Source organism: Grosmannia clavigera, assembly GCF_000143105.1.
Source record: "Grosmannia clavigera kw1407 unplaced genomic scaffold GCSC_97, whole genome shotgun sequence".
NCBI classification, from domain to species: Eukaryota; Fungi; Ascomycota; class Sordariomycetes; order Ophiostomatales; family Ophiostomataceae; genus Leptographium; species Leptographium clavigerum.
The window spans coordinates 2,124,424-2,142,982 of record NW_014040560.1 but is presented as its reverse complement, the minus strand read 5'-3'; the positions used below and the strand labels follow the sequence as shown (position 1 = coordinate 2,142,982).

The window sequence follows — 18,559 nt, the reverse complement described above, 5'->3', positions numbered from 1 at the left end:
GCTTCGGGGTATGCCTTTTTTGGATAGACCCGAATGTTCTTATGATGGTACGGCTGTAGGGATCCTGGTCTGTTATCAGCAATGAGGCAAGTATGGAGCTCTAAAAGATGTTGGAAACTTAGGTCTGTCAGCCAATTACGCATAAACATCATTTTCCAGCATGTCTCTCTTTAGGCCTTCGGACTAATTTCTGGATTACTTCGCCCAGACAACTGCCTTGGCAAAAGTGCACTGTCGGGATGCAAAAGGTTCAACCTGGATTGTCCTTGCAGGTGTATGTGCAATTCTACTGTTATGCATTCCGAGCGCCAAACAGAAGTATATCCAGGGTATTCCGTTTGTGGGGGGAGACGATGATGCTTCGATTAAACGAAACCGTGAACGGTTCGTCCACGACAGCAAGAGCATGCTAGTGGAAGGCTACAAGAAAGTGAATTCAATCCAAGACTCAGTTATATGTCTTCAATGGCTTTTTAGTTAGTGTGTGGTGACGCTGACATTGTGATTGTTAGTCCAACCGTGGTCTTTATTATGTGCCCAGCAAACTCGGGGAGCGACTGATGCTCCCCGTCAAGTATCTTGAATGTTTGAAATCCGCGCCAGTCCTGGAAGTCGACTTTGTGGCCACGTTCATTGAGGTCAGTACTTTTTCAGCATTGCGGTTAGGCCACCGACTGATATCCGATGTAGATGTTCGAGGGGAAGTACACCACCATGGGCAGTCGTTCCACACTTCACCCACGAGTTGTCCGAGGTCAATTGAACCGAAACTTGTGTAAGACTAAAGAGAATTGTTCCTTTTCATATAATTAGTTCGCGATGCTAACGGTTACGCCAGGGACTGTCATGGAACACATTCAAGAGGAGATCAAAGACGCCTTTGAAGATTCATTCCCCCCCTGCGATGGTATGAAGCAATCGTCATATTTACTCATCCGTCCACACACTAACAATGCTCTTACAGACTGGACCGAAGTGGACGTGGTAGACCGCATCACCCAAATTGTGGCCCGCGTCTCAAGTCGCATGTTTGGCGGCACAACTCTCAGTCATAACAAGGAGTGGATCCAATCATCTATTGACTTTGCAACGGATGGTTTCATCGGAGCCCAGGCCCTGAAGAGTTACCCCGAGTTTATGAAGCGCTTTGTTGCTCCTTGGATACCAGCTATTCGGAACATCAAGAACCACTATGCAGCCGCAGAGAAAGCCGCCATTCCTCTTCTGCGTGAGCGCCAGGCGTCGGGCACAGTAGCCCCAGATCTGCTGTACTGGATGGCCGAGGATGCCAAGGGCGACGAGAAAGATCCAACTTTCTTGGCAGGAATTCTTCTTAAAGTCAGCTTTGCGGCTATTCACACAAGCGCCGCAGCTCCGACACAACTTCTTTACGATCTCTGCGATATGCCGGAGTACATCGAGCCACTTCGGCGGGAGATTGAGGAAAATGTAGATACTAACGGCCTTCTTAGCCGACAAGGCTTCCAAGGCCTGACAAAACTGGACAGCATCATGAAGGAGAGCCAGAGATTCAATCCCCTACTGTTGGGTACGTTTCATTTTGAAGGTCCCTCAACCAACCGCAGTGCATACATGCTGACAATTAACAGTCACATTTGAGAGAGTCATCGCCAACGATTACACTCTGTCGGACGGTTTGAAGATCCCTGCTCACACCACTATTGGCATTCCAGCTCATGCAATCTCGATGGATCCTGAAATGTTTCCCGAGCCAGACCGTTTCAACGGTTTCCGGTTCGATGAGATAACAGCCAAAGAGGCAGCCCAGACCGAGAAAGGCAACAAGGCGGAGCCGTCCGTTACATACGCCGCCGCTCACCCGTCTAGCATGGCCTTTGGCTACGGTCGACACGCATGCCCAGGTCGCTTTTTCGCCTCGGCTGAGATCAAGGCTATCATGGTTTATCTCCTGACACATTACGATTTTAGGTTCCCTGATGGGCAGACTGAGCGCCCGCCCAGCCTGATTTTTGAGACACAGAATTTGCCTAACCCTACAGGGCGTATCATGTTCAAGCGGAGGTGAACGATTGTTAGAGTAAGCGGATACGGCTATGGGTGTTAAATCGGATAGGGGAGGTGGGCTGTGAGATTGGTTAAAATGGTGTAGTAGCATACAACATTGAAGTTATTGAACCCTTCTTGCTCACAAACTAGAAAGATCATCCAGATTGAAGATTTTGATGCACTTGTATAAAGCTAGGAGGAACACATAGGGAGACTAGCAACTGCGGCCCACATCATATCGTGGGAATTTTATCCACTACACAAATAAGAAGAGACCGTTAGATTACCCCATATATCGATGAATCCAATATAGCTATGAACAACTTGGAAGTAGCAACGGATCCTTTAACAGTCTCTCCATGTCCTCTGTCTTGATGTTAATACCTATATCAACACCGTCAGAAGTCCAAGACGGTCTAGATGCCGACACGAATCCTCCAGATGAGGGCGGTGCCTCTTTGATAAATACGACTCCATCAAGGTTCGGCATAAGGCCATCCGCGTATCGGATGTCCGATCCCAATCCAAAGTCAACATCGTAAAGACCAGCGCGAGCCCACGTGGTGACCAGAATATGTCGCTGACCGAGGAAAGCCTGCCATAATCTTTGAGGAGACCCCTCAAAGGCCACGGTATGAAGATGTGCCGACAAGTTATCCCGATTGCTTGTTGTGACAATAGTCTCCCTAACCTTCTTGGCAATAGGTGCCAGCAGTCCCATGGGCTTTCCTTCTTCTGTCAAACAGGCCTCTGTGCCCGGCATCTCAACGTTGATCATAATGATTGGAGACCCCATAAATGATTCACCCAACTTCAAGGCAGAGCGAAGACCGAGGACCAGGTCGCAATGAACGGGGCCCTCGTCGTTTTCAAGCCGACGAGCTCGCATGATGCACGAGTACATATGAGCTAAAACAGCGTCATGCTTGCTGATCACGAATCCCCCCTTCTCAGCTCCCGTGGTGGCATCCTTCCACAAGAACTCAACTTGCTCTTTGGTGAGGTGGATGGTATAGCCTGAGACAGGAGCTTTGACATCCCATTCTTCCCAAGGCATAGGCTGGCCCGACGGGGTTAACAGGTCCGCTTCGTCGAGAAACGGTGCAGGCGGCTTGCCAGGTGGTGCCCACCAGTCGTATCTGTGCAGTGGCAAGGCTTGAGTCTTCTTGACGATAGCAGGGTCCGGCTGATGGCTATTGATGTCGCTAGCAGCTACCTCATCTAACCTGGCCGGCTCAAATACGGGGCTGAGAACGGGTGGTGTAGAGCCAGTCACGATAGCTTGGCTCATCTTTGCCCAGTCGCTGACAAAGTAGACAAGACCGGAAATGTCTGCCAGCGGATGTGCAATCTTTGCGGCCAGAACAAATCCGCCACACGCAAGCATTGTGCACTGGATGCCCATGATGGGTTTCCTGATGCCAGTCTTGGCATCGGGATCGTTGGGCTGCAGAGCATGTGCAATGTCACATGTGTTGATGAAGCGTGCAATCCCATCATCTTTGCAATTCCAGAGCGGCTGAGTCTTTGTCCTCTCACTGGAATAAAGTGAGTCCAGGGTGAGGGAACTGGCGGCAGTAGCAAAGTCAACGCCGACCTCTGCAGAGCCTCCGAACCGGGTATACACCCTTCCGAATCGGCGGCCATGGGCTGGGAATCCCTTTGCGCCCTCGGGAATTTGGTCATTGTCAATGACGTCGATTGACTGCAGGAGACCGCACCACTGGGGGTAAGAGTTTAGCGTAGTGCTAAGGGTCCGGCGGAGATGGCCCGGGACGTCAGATACGTCCATTCCCTTCGGTCTCTCGAACAACCATATGACGTTGGTCAAGGCAAAATTGGCCGTCGTTGCGTCCAGAATGGACAGCAGCATCGTCTGCTCATCTGGCCTAGGTGTCTGCGGGTGGACTCGCTCTCGTTTGAGGTCACTAATTTCCTCCGGAGATGACATGTTGGAGGGTGTGGCGATGGCAGTCGATTAGGCCCGACTATTCATCAACCTGGAAGAGAACAATGTTCAAGATATGTGTCTATAATAATTGTTTCAAATTATGGGTGCCCAGTGAGCATGTGTGTATTGTTGTGGTTAGGTACCTCCGAGCTATGCCGACATGCATGAAGTCCCTTACTAAATAGCGCCCTGCGCCACACAGTACATGTATTCTTCCATCACACGGCACAATCGTGCACACCCCACCCATTTTAGCCTAGTTCGTTCGACAAATTGAGCCCATAGCGCCTACGGACCCATAGCGCCCAGGGATTGCCAGGTTGGAAGAAGCATAGAGTGGGCCCGGGGTATGGGCGGGGGTTTAAGACATCGGCGTCGACTGATTAGGGAATTGTCCGAACGGCTTTAACGACACAACTGTTAAATTATGGGTGACCAGTAAGCATGTGTGTATTGTTGTGGTTAGGTACCTCCGAGCTATGCCGACATGCATGAAATCCCTTACTAAATAGCGCCCTGCGCCACACAGTACATGTATTCTTCCATCACACGGCACAATCGTACATGCCCCACCCATTTTAGCCTAGTCCGTTCGACAACAACATCGGCCAAGTATTACATGTAAATGCGCGCGGTTTCCTCCTTTCTGTTGGCTGTTCTTGGAGACTTCTACATTACCACATGACAGTATTACTGGAATCAATTGTTATGGAACCAGATATGAAGGCTAAGCTTCAGGTCATTGGACTGGTAGGTTTACATCTTGAACCCATCCACGGATGCCAATTCAGTTAATACGTACTGACATTCATGTCTATCATCAGGCATTAGTAGGCCTCGGTTTACTGTACAAAGTTGCAACATGGTGGTTTCATCCTCTACGAAAATTCCCAGGTCCTTTTTCCGCATCATTTAGCAACGTGAGTTCAATGATATTACTAATAATATTATCGCTTTTAAGATGCTACCGCACTTTACGCATATATTATAGCCGCTTAACGTTATAATCTTTTAGCCTTTAAAGTATTATTGTATAAAAGCTTTAGATATAATAGTATAGAATAGTTTAACTAGCTTTTTAAAGCTAGACTTTCTTAGCTATATAAAAGACGTGCGCAAGCAAGTAATAAAGTCTTTATTAATTTAGTATATATTTTAAAAGACTAGTATTTACCCTTTTAACTTAAAGCTAATACTTAATATGCTTAAATAATAGCAAGCGTATTGCATACTATTGCTACTAGCTACTAACCTTCTATACTCCTTTTCTTTAAATACACTAATTATAACGCGCTAATTTAATAAGGTAGCTAATTAGCTTAAAAATATGCTTAAAGAGATTAACAACTTCAATCTAGAGTTTTTAAATAATGTCTTTTACTTTATAAAGGGAACTTTAACCTTAGCAGCTAAATTAGTACAAACAAAGAGAGACTTAAGAAGAACTAGACTAGCTAAAGAGTCTAGGAGACGTGCAAGGGCTACTGCCAATATGCCTTTAAAGTCTAAAGGTATTTTAACAGTTGTAGAGGCACAGGAAATGGTTGTGTAAAGAAAACTAGCAAAGGAGTTAGAAGCACAACGGCTTATCGAGGTGGCCGACGAAAGACGACGAAAGCGCACCAGAAAGTACTACAATCTGGCCGCCAAAATAGCCAAATTTAAGAGGCTAAACGGGGCTTTACAGCCATTGTATATTTGTGAATCTGGCAAGGTTGGTCGGCTTCTTAGAAGAGGTTAAAGGTAGAGGTGGTGATAATTGAATATGTTGATCAGGTAGGGTAGGTGATCAGGTAGGGTGGGTAGCACCAACTTTAGTTGGTGCACGTTATGCGTGTTCCAATTAAAGTGGGGCGTGGCACGGTTACGGGTCTTACACTGGTATTCGCGCAAAGCAATTGCGCGTACAGACTAGTGGTGCACGGAGTAGAAGCCACGACAGCAAATAGAAGATAAGACGTTCGTTATCTCCGTAGCCCCGCAAATTGCCCACTTTCTACTTAGTAAATTTGTGCCACCTTAAAAGCTTTAAGCCTTAAAAACAAATTTAGACAATAGCGAGAAGAAACGGAATCAAAAGCCCCGGCAGTAAAGAGCCAGCAATGCACGAAATTTTCCTGACTGCCATAGTTCCTGATGGCGAAATCGAGCGCGCCAAGGCCCTACTTCAGGGTCTCTCCGGCATGACTGCCTACGCCAGCATTCATCGCGTCTTATATTTTTCGGGACCAGTCCAACCACGGGGACTAACAGTGAAACGCTCGATTCTCATGCCGTTACAACCACCCCAGATGCGATTTTGGAGCGAACTGCACCAAAATTTGAGCCGCCAGTCGTTTATTTTGCAAGCTCGTTATCCTGTACAACGGTCAGAGTTCGGTCGTGTGGAGGACGATCGGCCGACAAACGATTCTTCGCTTCCTCCCCTCTCTTCCGTCAACCCCTTGGGAAGTCTTAATAATATGCCAGGCACATTAGTTTGGTCCGACATTCCTGACCCAACCACAGCCTCCAATGGTGGTAACCCCATGGTCATCCAGCGGAAAAAGATCGAAATAACAGATACAAAACATCTGCCCGCTATACTTCAAGATAACAATCATACGTTAGTCACTGATAAGTTACAACTAACAGATAACTTATCTTACTCACATTACCAGGTTCAAATCTGAGCTCATAGAAGAGTCATCCAGTTTTTTCACAAACAAAACCGAATATGCCCTTGTTCGATATCACTGTATGCCCACAAAATCGATGCCCATAAGCGGACGATCAGAATCATACGTTTTCCCAATGCAAGTTCTTCCACCGTGGGAAGAAATAATCAACCCAACATCCATACCCAAGGTCGACCCTTATGGGCAGTGGCTCCTATTCGTACGTCGCCATGTCCTTGAGGACACTTCACCTGAGAAAATGGCAAAAGCTGTGGAGGAGTTGGAAAGTGTTCGAGCTCAACTCGCTGGCGTTTTTGTTTTTCGGCCGGTTGACCGCCGTGCGCACGACACGAGGCTTGAGAGACCTGTGAATAACATGCCGCTGCCGCTGCCACAAAAGGTCCGCGCCTGAAATTGCATACTACTGCCTTGGTTCTGTGGGCCTCTAGCTACAGCTGATGTTCCGATGTGCCTCCATTTTCAACAAACATTCAACCAGTGTCGACTTCAAACTACTGTACTTCTTTTATGAAGTCTCGACTTTATAAGTGACGTCCTCGAAATTACTAAATTTAGTGCTCTGATGAACAAAATAACCCCATAACCCGCAACTACGTGTTTTGATCTAGCCACTAAATAGATGGCTACTTGGGCTTGTGCCTCTTACCTCTGCAGAACAAAATGCACCAGTAATCTACCGAATAAGTGATTGCTTTGTGATATCCAGCAAGTGAGTTATACAAGCAGTTGTACTCGAACTTTTGTAGCCAATATCTATTACAAAACGATGCCATAAACCACGAGAATTATTTCTTTACCGGAAATTTGACAATGTCCACTTCACCGTGCCAGGAGTTTGTCCCATGATAATTCGGTAGTCGAAAGACTTGACATATTCAAACCATGTAACAGATTTCAGACAAGGATAGTCGTTCAGGTTTGTACCGGCCAAAGCTTTAACCCAAGCCTCCTTGACGTTTGTATTTCCGGGCTTGGTTGACGTTTCGCCGAGGGCCATATGCTTGTTATATTTTTTTGAAAAGACTTCATACTGTCAGTGCGACAAAAGTTAGCAAGAATAAGACAACGCTACAGCGGAAAGCTCAAGAGAAGATATAATAAATGGTAAAAACTGACGAAAGAGCCGAACTGATTTGCGAAAGTAGCTTTAGTACTCGAAACATACTGATCCACGCCAACTATATTAACATATTCACTGCCGGGCCACCACTGCCTAATCTCATCAACCGTCTTCGCGTTGTTTGGTGACCAGAACATCAAACAGCGATCAATGTCTTTAAGAGCATCAGAAACATTGCGCCATGCATGTATAAATTCCTCCGCTGCTGTCGTGTCAAATGTATTGTCAGTCGAGTGTCGGCGAATACCTTCCGCACTAAAGACTCGCTCAGATTCACGTACTGCCATTGTAATATCCCGTTCCGGCATAATAATTCATCTCGTGTGCGAAACGAACCCAAACCTCCACTTTCGCATCAGTAAACTGTTTCACCACCGTGGCGATATCCTTCGCGATGGCAGGGCCGACTTCGCTAAACTTCAGCCCTGTAGGCATGATACTTGCGATAAGCACTGCACCGCTGCTTTTGATTTCGTTGATGTGCTTCAACAACTGGTGTCCATCGTAAGAGCTTGCATTTTTAATTTGACTGAATATGCCAAAGGTGCTCGCCTGTTTTCCGGTGGCCTCGTTAATCATGCTGATGTTCACCCCGTTATCGATGTCGGGGTTCCAACCCCAGTAAATCCCGTTGTAGCCTTGCATCCCACCAACTGGTGGGTGCATGTCCCATGTTGAGCAGTTGTCCTAAAAACATTTACGTGAGGAAGAGTTCTGGCTAACGGTTCGTGTTCAAGGGGAGATAACTTCACATCGTAATGGCCGTACCCTTTTCCACAAGAAGCTGCTGCTTACTCCAAATAAAGTCAAGAAAACCATAAAATAGCGTGTCATAGCTGTGTCAAAGGTTTCCCCTAAAATATATCAAATTTTGTATTCCAGGTGTGTTTGATGAAGGAGAAAACGAATGGTTGATTCGCCAAGGGAGTCGACAACTATAGTAGTAGAACCCGAAAATAACGGATATAAATACCCTTTTGCACACCATAGGAGCTCTTAACTAATTGTGCAAGACCGCATTGCTAAACTGTTTCTGGAGTAGTAGAATGGCTTCAGCTGCTGGACTGAAACTTTTCTCCAGTTTGATTACGGGCAATGAGCCCACATGTAAGTATTTCGGCGAATCTATGACGTAGATCCAAATTCAATATGAAAGAGTATTGCGGCTGACCGACCTTGCATGAGCTGTTTTATAACAAACCCCACAAGCCTAACGCAAATCATACAAGGATTAAGTTGGTGGGAAAAGATCAACACTACCAACAAACACCCATATATCATGACTACCACTCGAAAGGTCATACTTGCCGCATTTTGAAATTTAAAACTGATAACATTTAAGACCGCTTGAACAAAAACCCGGATTTCATGCCTCAAGGAAAAGCTGCAAGCACGGGAGCTTTATGTATTTGTTTAGCACTATTTATTACACGGAGACTGTCGCTTCTTCTCTGTTCTGAAATCTATTGTAACATATCACCCAACCCTTTTTGAAGGAAAAAGCATGTATATGTATATCCCTAAGCAGTTGCTAGATTAAACTTAGAGTCAGAAATAGCTGCCGCAGTCAATTAAGCAGCCGTTAAAACCCATAATTATTGAAATGCGAAAACAACAATGGCTTTCACCAATTGCAAAAAAGGAAGCGGTGGTTAATATACAGGTTGTAAACGTTCAAAACAATGAGAGGGAGGGTTTGATACCACTCCATACCGTGAATAATCCGATAGGCGACTGCCGATATCACTCCTCCCATGATGACAATGGCCCAGGCCCAGCAAAGAATGCGCATATTCCGATACTTGTTGCTCTTGTGGGCCTTCGCATCTCCTGAGGCAGCCCACATCAGTTCGATATTGAAGAGGCGATCCTTAATAGCCGTCAAATAGGCATAAGACTGGATGTGCATGATATGCTGCACATTCATTCCGTATTTTGCCTTCGCCCAGAAGCGGAAGACGACTAAGCCGTAAACAATAGAGGGTATAGCGAACGCAAGATTGTAAAATTTAAACCACTCAGGGCGAAACCAAAGCAGAAGAATTCCGGGTATAGGCGAGATGAAAATACTGAGAGAAACTGCAGTATAATAAAAGAAACCTGCACACAACAATACATTAGTTGGAGTTACTATAGACCGAGTGTATACAAATTTGCATACCGCAAAGATAGCAAATCTTTTGCATGATTGTAAGCTTTGAGACCCAAAAGTGTTTATTTGTAAGTAGCGTTGTACTCCCACGAGCCCATCGCATTTGTTGAGAGAAAAAAGAGCGAGGTGTTGGCGGGCAAACACCAGTAGCTAAGCACAGGGGCACGTATTTGACCTTCCAGCCGCGGTCAACAGCACCAAACCTAAGAAATGTTAGTAAGTCTTTTAAACAAATATTAGCAAAGCAGATTAAAATACCCAGTGTGGACATCTTCAGAGAAGCCAATTTCTGCTGTTCCGCCAACTTCCTCAAGCGCAGCACGCCTATACATAGCATTGCTTCCCACGCATATAGATGCGCCCCATCTATTCCTATTAACCTGAACAACGCGGTAAAAAAGTTCTTGAGTCGCACCTGCTCCCTGTTCAACCCAGGTCTGGTCATCACGAACACGGAAGAACTGAGGAGATTGCACAATCGCCGTCTTGTCGTCATTTAAATGAACAGCAGCAAGCTCTTGGAGGAAGTCTGGACGAGGGCAAAAGTCCGCGTCGAATATAGCAAAGAAATCTCCCGACGTCCGTGCAAACGCCCAACGCAGGTTTCCTGCTTTCTTTAGACGCGGTCGATCCTCACGCACAATGTAGTTAAACCCATAATGCTCAGCTAGGCTGCGAACGGTTTCCATAGCGCCATCGTCTAGCACGTGAACTTGGATTTTTCCAGCAGGCCAGTCAAGTCTCTGAATATGGTCCCACGTGTTAGATAAGATCTCTAACGGCTCTGCGCAAACAGGCAAGTATATGTCAACAGTGGGCGCATTATCGGGTGTGATAGGATTGTTCGCCACGGCATCTTGGTGCGCTTTGTAGTCCCAATCCTTGCCGATAATTCCGACGAAGTAAGAGATCAACAGATATATATCGACGAAGCCGACAAATACTGCATACCATACGAATATGATAGAGCATAGTGCAAACAGCCACATGCCTGCAGACAGTGATAGGAAGGAGAATAGCCCGAAAATGTAGAGTGGTATGCGGTTTGTATGAAGGTAGCTAAGCTTCTCTTCGTCAGTTGGACATGAAGGTAAGATCAAAGCGGGCTCCTCAATGGGACAGTAGGTCCTCCGCCACGCATTATAAATGCGGAGGAAGAGACCTGGTCTGCGCTTTGGACCATCGACAGCATCAGCGGCCTGTTTCTGAGCGTCTGTGATACGACCTGATTGTGCAGCAGCAGCAGCTTCCGGATCAGAGTGAATATCGACTTTTTCACTAAAAAGTACTCCCGAACGCGAAGGTTCAGCGTAAGGTTCATGCGTCTGCAAGATTGTTTCAGTACGCTGGCAGTGAGAATGAGGTATGGCTTTGAATCATAAACGTACGATACGCAACTCTGAACCAGCAGAAGGTGGCGGTGGAGCAGGGCGGTGGCCAAGAGTCCCAAATCCACTGGTAGGTCCTCCGGGAGCAGGAGCATGAGGCTTTAGTAAAAGTAAGTATATAATCGTAATGTATAGTCCATCCAAAAAGTGCTCTTACAGGAGTAGAGTCTGAGCTTGTTCTCTCTGGAGTTGCAGACTGGGATGTCCTATCCTCAAACGGGTTGGAAACAGCGAGTGAGGCAGTGGGAGAAGGTAGCTTGGGCGGCTGCATTATGAACAAAAAAAAAAGAACTAATTAGATTAAAGAGCTGTTTGGAGCTGTTTGGGCAGTTCTGAAAGATGTTTTTTTTGTGTTAAAAGAACGAACGTCAATAAAGAAGCTTGGGCTATAATATGTAGTAGGTACAAGCTGGTTATACGGTAAACATTTATATATTTGTCCCCTTTCCTGTTATCCCTTTATCAAAATAAAGAGATTGGATTGGAAATACTGAGTATCGTGAAACCATGGTGTGCCTTTTACAAAAAAAGCAATCAGAATTGGCAAGCTGAAAGAACATTCGTATGGCGGGTCAACTTCAGGCTCAGACGCAGTTTTATTGATCTTGGCGTTCTTGGGAGCTGAGCTTTGCAGCCGCAAAGCTTCCTTGTGCGTTGTTTCTCTGCCATGCATGTCGTTTTTTTTCTCGCGAGAATTTATCGTGGCGAGCCGGGGTCAGTAAACAAGGAAGTCAAGGTTCACTTGTATTGCTTTCCGCGTCAATATAAAATAGTGTGGGACCAGTTGTGGAACAAAGAACTGGTAGGCAGGGATTGAAGAAGACTGCAGGAAGGCGGGCCAGGGCTGAGGCTAGAAAAGAAACAGAAGGAGCCACGCTAAAATGATTTTGAAAGGCACAAGCTTGGTAAGATTATAACCGCCTGCCGAGTTGGAGCATTTCGTGGGCATCTTGTTGAGTTCCAGATGTGGAGCACTGCCGATCTCAACGACCATGCTGAAATTTGATGCTGATAAGGTGACGTTCGATCCAGAAAAATAAGCCTCCGACCCGAACTCAACCAGACCAAGGTAGGAATCGGATGCTATCAGCCCGTTGCGCCAAAGATATTGCAACAAAGGTGATACATCCTCGAAGAAAGCGGTCAGATTCCCCGAAGCCAGCCAGGTGAATACCGAGGCGTTGTTTGAGTTCAGACCCGTATAAAGTGTACTGAATACATGCCAGCCTTGTTAGTCGCTAGCTAATTGCGAGGGCGACAGAAGTAGAGAGCATACAAGTTGACACCGCTCAGCTCTTGTTGGAAGCAAGTTCTGTTTGTGCTGTATCCGATGGGCCACGGATCACTAACCGTGCCGATCCATATCATAATTTCTGTTCCTGCTGTAGTCGCTGACTGTGCCATATTTGCGTCGGTATCTGCGAACATGTCAAAAGCCACATTTGCAACGGTGCCCAACTGACTGAGATCTGCAGCAAGATTACGGAATGATGAAGTGGCATCGTTACCGGCGCTGTAAGACCATTGGACACCAAGCTCAAGAGAAGAAATGTTATCTAGAGCCACCGGGAGGTTCCATGACTCAAAGGTAACGTGGGGGTAAGAGTGGACCGAGCCAGGCCGGTCCATCCATGACCAAGTAGCGTCGAACGATGGAGGATCGTCGTTGATCTAAAAATCGATATAGGAGAAACCAGTCCCAGTATCAGCTTACATACTATGCCTCAAGCAGCCTTTCCCCAAGTTGGAGAAGATTTGTGACGAGCATACTCCGTATGGAGATAACAAAGCGACGCAGGGGCCATTGGGAAGAGGGGGTAGGAAGCTAGGGACAAGGGAAGTTGAAGGCTTATCCATTATGTACGCACCGCCATGCACTGGAAGCCCCTGCCCACCGGATTCCATGCATTTGAGCTGTTCTTTTTGTGAATTATCGTCAGTTTCTTTGTTTGTGCCCTGTAGTCCCACCTTCAAGAACAAATGCGACCTGTAACTCCATGTAACACACAACTAAGACTGGCATTGCTAGATGCAGAGTAGCCATTTTCACCACATACAACCGCATCGTAAGCGTAAATTTGTGTTGAAGCCCCGAGGAGACTAAAAAGCGTCAACCCAAGCGAAAACTTGAGTCTATAGCCGTGTTGCTGTCCAGCGAGTAAAGTTGATCGCATGTTGAGCGATTGTTCGGTCCTGTATCTTCTAGGTGTCTCGCCCCCTTCTTCGTTTAGGTTTGATTCGAATAGTGGTTACAATTCGAGAATGCGTTCAGTTTGGATCTAACAGTGAGAACACTATTTCCTGTAAATTGGGCAGCTTCACTTCAGTCCGTCTTCTAGGCAATGCCAATACGCTCGCGGGCACCCCTTCGGTGAAATATACGCGCGTTCATCCGTACTGACTGCCTCACTGACTATCCACTATGATGAACAACGGCAGCTGCCGTTCTAGATCCCCCTTCCCCCTCCCCCCCGCTCCCCTCCTCCCGGTCCCTAATCGTAGGCGGAGAGGTATTGTAAGAAATCTCACGACATATGTGTACTCCGTACATCATTTATATCCACATATGCACAGCTTCCGAGACGCCTGTGTTCGCTATAATACAAAATATTGGAGCGACTTGCGGTGTGACGTGACTAAACGGCTGACAGTGTAACGACCCGAAACTCAGCAGGGGCATGATGTGAGCTGCGGCTGCAGCAAGCCACGTCGGCAGCTGAAAGTGTGATATGCTTGGCACTGCTAATCGCCGCCCGAGTGGGTCAACTTGTACTACGACGTACGAAATACTCCAAACTCCATACGGAGTACACTAAGGACAAATATGGTAATTAAGACATGACGGGATGCCCACTAAGCTCATTCTTTCAAAGACATTGCTTCCGAAAGCTACTAATCTCATCGCGGTTTACCATCGCGGTTTACCAGAACTTTTAAAAACCCAGTCCGAGAAGCAATTTAAAAAAATCATTTACTCTTACTTACGTAGTTTTGCTTTTGCGACGCCAAGAGTGGGTAGATGGGCTTCAGCGACTTTCGTGCAAAATTTGTAACGCTACTTACGTTAATCTGCTTACTTGTTTGGCAAAAGGAACGCCTGAGACAATGTGCTCGTGAAACTTCGGATGCAATCAAGTGGGTAGCTGAGATAAGGCGTCTTCAGGCTGAAAGAGTGGGCCTACGCTTCCCTATGTGATACCACGATGGCAATAGTGACTTTTTTGAAAGTGAGGTTGGAAAATTCGTTACAGGGACATGCTTTATAGCTTTCGATATGGGTTCAGCAGGAGGACTTTTATTTTTTCTGTCCTAAGCCCGAAAGTTGACAGTTCATGATTTATGTATTAAAGACGCCCTTCATTCAACCACTTCTCAACTTTTTCTTCCTCCCCTCATCCTTCTTCATCCTTCATTCACGCATAACGTCTTCTTTTTCAGCAACTCGAAAACTTCTGCTCCGTTGTTCTATAGAGTTTATCATGGTATCACTTACGCCTATGGACCGCGCACCCCTGACAAGAGACGCTAGCTATGAGTCTATTGTCTCTTCCAAATCTGACATGTCAACATGGGATAAGGATCTCACGAACACGGACACCGCACCTACTTCTGTCGGGCCATCATCGAAAAACTCCCCAGTACTCAAGAGCACTGATGGCCCGGTTATGAAGACCGTGTCATTTGACGATCTAGACATCGTTTTACTTCCTAAAATCGGAAATGTTTGTTTTGTCGGTGCTGGCTTTGTGGGTAGGCTTATACTCCCATGTCCACACCTTTCTTTCAAGCAGTACTCTAATTGTTCTTTACAGGTGGCCCTACAGCCGCAGTTATTGCGTTCCACAATCCTAACATGATAGTCAACGTTGTGGATCTCAATGAAGAGCGCATAGCGGCTTGGAAATCGCCCCATCTACCGGTTCATGAACATGGACTCCCAAAAATCGTACGCATTTCTCGCGACGGTACGAAGGAAGTATCAGTATTCTCGCCCAATAGTAGTGAACCCGTCGTGGTACCAGCCCGCAGGCCAAACCTCTTTTTTTCGACGAACGTCAATTCATCTATCGCGGAGGCGGATATCATTTTCATTTGCGTCAATACCCCTACGAAGATGTATGGGCTGGGTGCTGGTGCGACTGCCGACCTAGGTACTCTAGAGCTCGCCACACGTTCAGTTGCCCAGCATGCGAAGGCTGGTGCCATTGTGGTCGAGAAAAGCACTGTGCCATGCGGTACAGCTAGGATGATATCCGATATTGTGAGTTATGTTTCATTAACTAATGCTGTGCGTGTAACTGATTGCAAATTTTAGCTTGGCCAGGTGCGCCCAGAAATGAGTTTTGAGGTGCTATCCAACCCTGAGTTTCTTGCTGAGGGTAGTGCAGTCAATAATCTGATGAATCCAGACCGTGTCTTGATTGGCAGTGACAAATCTGCTAAGGGATTGCGCGCCGCAGAAGCATTGAAGGCTGTCTATGGAGCTTGGGTTCCCCACAAACGAATTTTAACTGTTAATACTTTCAGCAGCGAGCTGACAAAGTTGATTGCAAATGCCATGCTCGCTCAACGCATCAGCAGCATTAACGCCGTCAGCGCTCTCTGCGAAGAGCTCGGCGCGGATGTCGAGGAGGTCAGTCGTGCTCTTGGAGCCGACTCGCGTCTTGGCCCGAAGTTTTTACAGTCCGGAGTTGGCTTTGGGGGCTCTTGCTTCGAGAAGGACATTCTAAATTTGTCTTGGCTGGCATCATCTCTGAATCTGCCGGAAGTCGCGCGTTATTGGACGGAGATCTTGACCATCAATCATTACCAGCGGGAGAGGTTCACCCGGACGGTATCTCGCAAGCTCAATAACACTTTGCGCGGGAAAAAAATTGCCATATTCGGCTTTGCATTCAAAGAGGGTACGAACGATACCCGGAACAGCGTCGCTGTTCATCTGATTGCTGAAATGGCTGCGGAGCTTCCACAGGAGATTGCAGTATATGACCCTGGTTGTGCCGTCGAGGAAGTTGAAGAGGAGATACAGCGCGTGCTAGGTCACAAATATTTGCACATGGCTCGAGTGAAGGTCCGATCGAGCTGGCTTGAGACCGTTGAAGGTGCCTCGGCTGTTTGTATCTTGACTCCATGGGCTCAGTTTCGTGGCCAGCTGCTCAACACCGTTGGCTCGTCTAGCAAAGACAAACCTGCGCACCCTACCAGAGACAATCTCCACGAAGGCCCTGGAATTTCTATCTCAGCTACAGGTGAAGGCGCTTTAAGTGAGATGGATATAATCACGCTAGAGGCTATGAATGAGAGCCTAGACGAAGTGGCTTCGGATGATCCTTTGAGGCGCTTTCTTCCACAGCCTGTGTGCCTTCAAGGCTGCAAGGCCTGCGCTACTACTTCTCTTGAAAACAGGGTCGAAGAACTGGTCGATTGGAACTTGGTATTCAAAGTCATGAAACAGCCCAGCTGGGTGTTTGATGGCCGCAATATTGTAAATTCGGCTCTACTTCAGGGAATGGGTTTCAAGGTCCACAGCATTGGTAAATGTTTCTAGATAGCGGCGGCTAATTTCTAGGCTGTGTCTTAGTTCGTTTGTCTTGCAAAAATATGTATTTTATTTAACAATTGCCTTGATTAGGACTGTCTACTGCGCTATTACATAAAGACCGTATCAAGAGAAGGTATATCTTCCCGCCTTCCAGATTATTGCTCTCCAGCCTGTCCGCTCCAGTTCCTCTGCCAGGTCCTTGACACCTTTGTTCTTGGCTCGCGTCGCCCCGTACGTCTTTCACAGCTAGCTTAACGGTAAAGTTGATCGACCAGATTGGTAACAAAAAGTTCCTGAACGCAATTTAGCAACACAACTAGATAGAAATCTGTATACAAAAGACGGCATTGTTTTCCCTACTATTTTAAAGAAGTTATTCTATGTAAAAAATCAGATTAGTTCGATCAAACAGAGGACAGGGACTTATACTCGCGAATTAGAGGTATCCGTTTTATATGTATAGATGGCCGTTGTATGTTATGCCCTTCAGGCATTATCTCGACCGTTTTACAGCAATTTCTAGATTTCATTGCACCTGCTAAGACACATCTCACTTCAGTTTCCGTACGGTTTGGTGGAGGGGCTTACTCGGGTAAGCCATCTTTATGTCAGACGTTGCTGACCGTGAATGTCGCCTTGGTTAGTATAAAAAGTTATAGGGGGGCATCGCAAATAGACAACAACACTTCACGACGACAAATCGGGTTATAACTGAGGCAGGTGGCGTACTTCTGATTTTTTTTTCTGGGCTGTTAGGATTGGTCAATCCATGGAGACGGCGTTTCTAGACCGCTAGTAATCTGCGGTTCTGATCGAATAGAGCCATGACGTCTTCCCAGGTGCGCAGCTGTAAATCATAATTTTGCATATTGACAGGGCTAGAATAATAGGTTTCAAGATAGCCTCTTTTAAAAGAGCTCTTACCATGTATAAAACTTCAGAATTATGAAAATGGAACTAACGTTTTTTGAAGCATACAGACAATCTTAACTCATTTCGCAAGATATCCACCCGCAGAGACCCCCCCTTCCTTCTCTTCCCCCAATTCAAACGCATCGTCATATCGGGGTTTTGCTTATAGAGCCATTCCGCCCGTTGCCTAAGTTCTCGTTGATTCCGTCCTCGCTGTTTCGGCCACCGTCTGGCACATTCCCCTTTATTTCGGTGTTCAGCCGCACGCCGTCTTTTCTTCCATGTTTTTGTGTTTTTTGTTTTTGTTCGATGTCTTCGGCTTCCAATCTAGCCCACTTTGCATCATAAGGCTCTTCACCTTTCCCGCGCTGGTGCATGCCCTGTTGCAACCTACCAGAAATGTCTGTGCCCCCAGTACTCTCTAATTTCGTACGGAAGAGAAGACTGATAAAAATAGCGCTACCAACGAAAAAAGTGAGAACAAACCGGTACGTAGCGTACCAACCCGGTACCCAACCCCGCGATGCCGCTTGGCTGTCTGCAAGGTACAAAAACGTGAATGCACAAAGTTGTCCGATAAGACCAAACTGGACAGGCAATAGTAATGTCGGCCAGGCCAATGCGGGAGCTACCACACCGATACCATACCTAAATTTAGTGCGCCCTGGTGAATTATGTTTTTCTGCAAATTCCATGCCCTTAAGAGCAAAGTATTAGTTAATGCAGCAGAAACGAGTTGAAATTTGGCTCACCCAATGTATGGCTCCCAAGAAAGAAATAATCAATGC

The 18,559-nt window shown here is 46.5% G+C and overlaps 5 protein-coding genes across 5 annotated transcripts; 2 read left to right on the top strand and 3 right to left on the bottom strand.

Moving 5' to 3' along the window:
* Window positions 1-690: 690 nt before the first annotated feature.
* CMQ_4836 (cytochrome p450 monooxygenase) lies at window positions 691-2,047 on the top strand (the record flags this gene model as incomplete). The annotated part of the gene is made up of 4 exons (XM_014312992.1): window positions 691-775; window positions 839-907; window positions 965-1,549; window positions 1,611-2,047. 4 exons carry the CDS (start codon window positions 691-693, stop codon window positions 2,045-2,047), a joined length of 1,176 nt encoding a protein of 391 aa, XP_014168467.1.
* Window positions 2,048-2,341: 294 nt separating this feature from the next.
* CMQ_4601 (transferase family protein) lies at window positions 2,342-3,979 on the bottom strand (the record flags this gene model as incomplete). Its single annotated transcript, XM_014312757.1, has 1 exon — window positions 2,342-3,979. One exon carries the CDS (start codon window positions 3,977-3,979, stop codon window positions 2,342-2,344), a length of 1,638 nt encoding a protein of 545 aa, XP_014168232.1.
* A 3,703-nt stretch (window positions 3,980-7,682) lies between these two features.
* CMQ_4872 (uncharacterized protein) lies at window positions 7,683-8,443 on the bottom strand (the record flags this gene model as incomplete). The annotated part of the gene is made up of 3 exons (XM_014313028.1): window positions 7,683-7,687; window positions 7,774-7,785; window positions 8,059-8,443. 3 exons carry the CDS (start codon window positions 8,441-8,443, stop codon window positions 7,683-7,685), a joined length of 402 nt encoding a protein of 133 aa, XP_014168503.1.
* A 2,582-nt stretch (window positions 8,444-11,025) lies between these two features.
* Window positions 11,026-11,412, bottom strand: CMQ_4288 (uncharacterized protein; the record flags this gene model as incomplete). Its single annotated transcript, XM_014312444.1, has 2 exons — window positions 11,026-11,254; window positions 11,318-11,412. 2 exons carry the CDS (start codon window positions 11,410-11,412, stop codon window positions 11,026-11,028), a joined length of 324 nt encoding a protein of 107 aa, XP_014167919.1.
* Window positions 11,413-15,431: 4,019 nt separating this feature from the next.
* On the top strand, window positions 15,432-16,865 carry CMQ_4524 (udp-glucose dehydrogenase; the record flags this gene model as incomplete). Its single annotated transcript, XM_014312680.1, has 2 exons — window positions 15,432-15,578; window positions 15,633-16,865. 2 exons carry the CDS (start codon window positions 15,432-15,434, stop codon window positions 16,863-16,865), a joined length of 1,380 nt encoding a protein of 459 aa, XP_014168155.1.
* Between the last annotated feature and the right edge of the window lie 1,694 nt (window positions 16,866-18,559).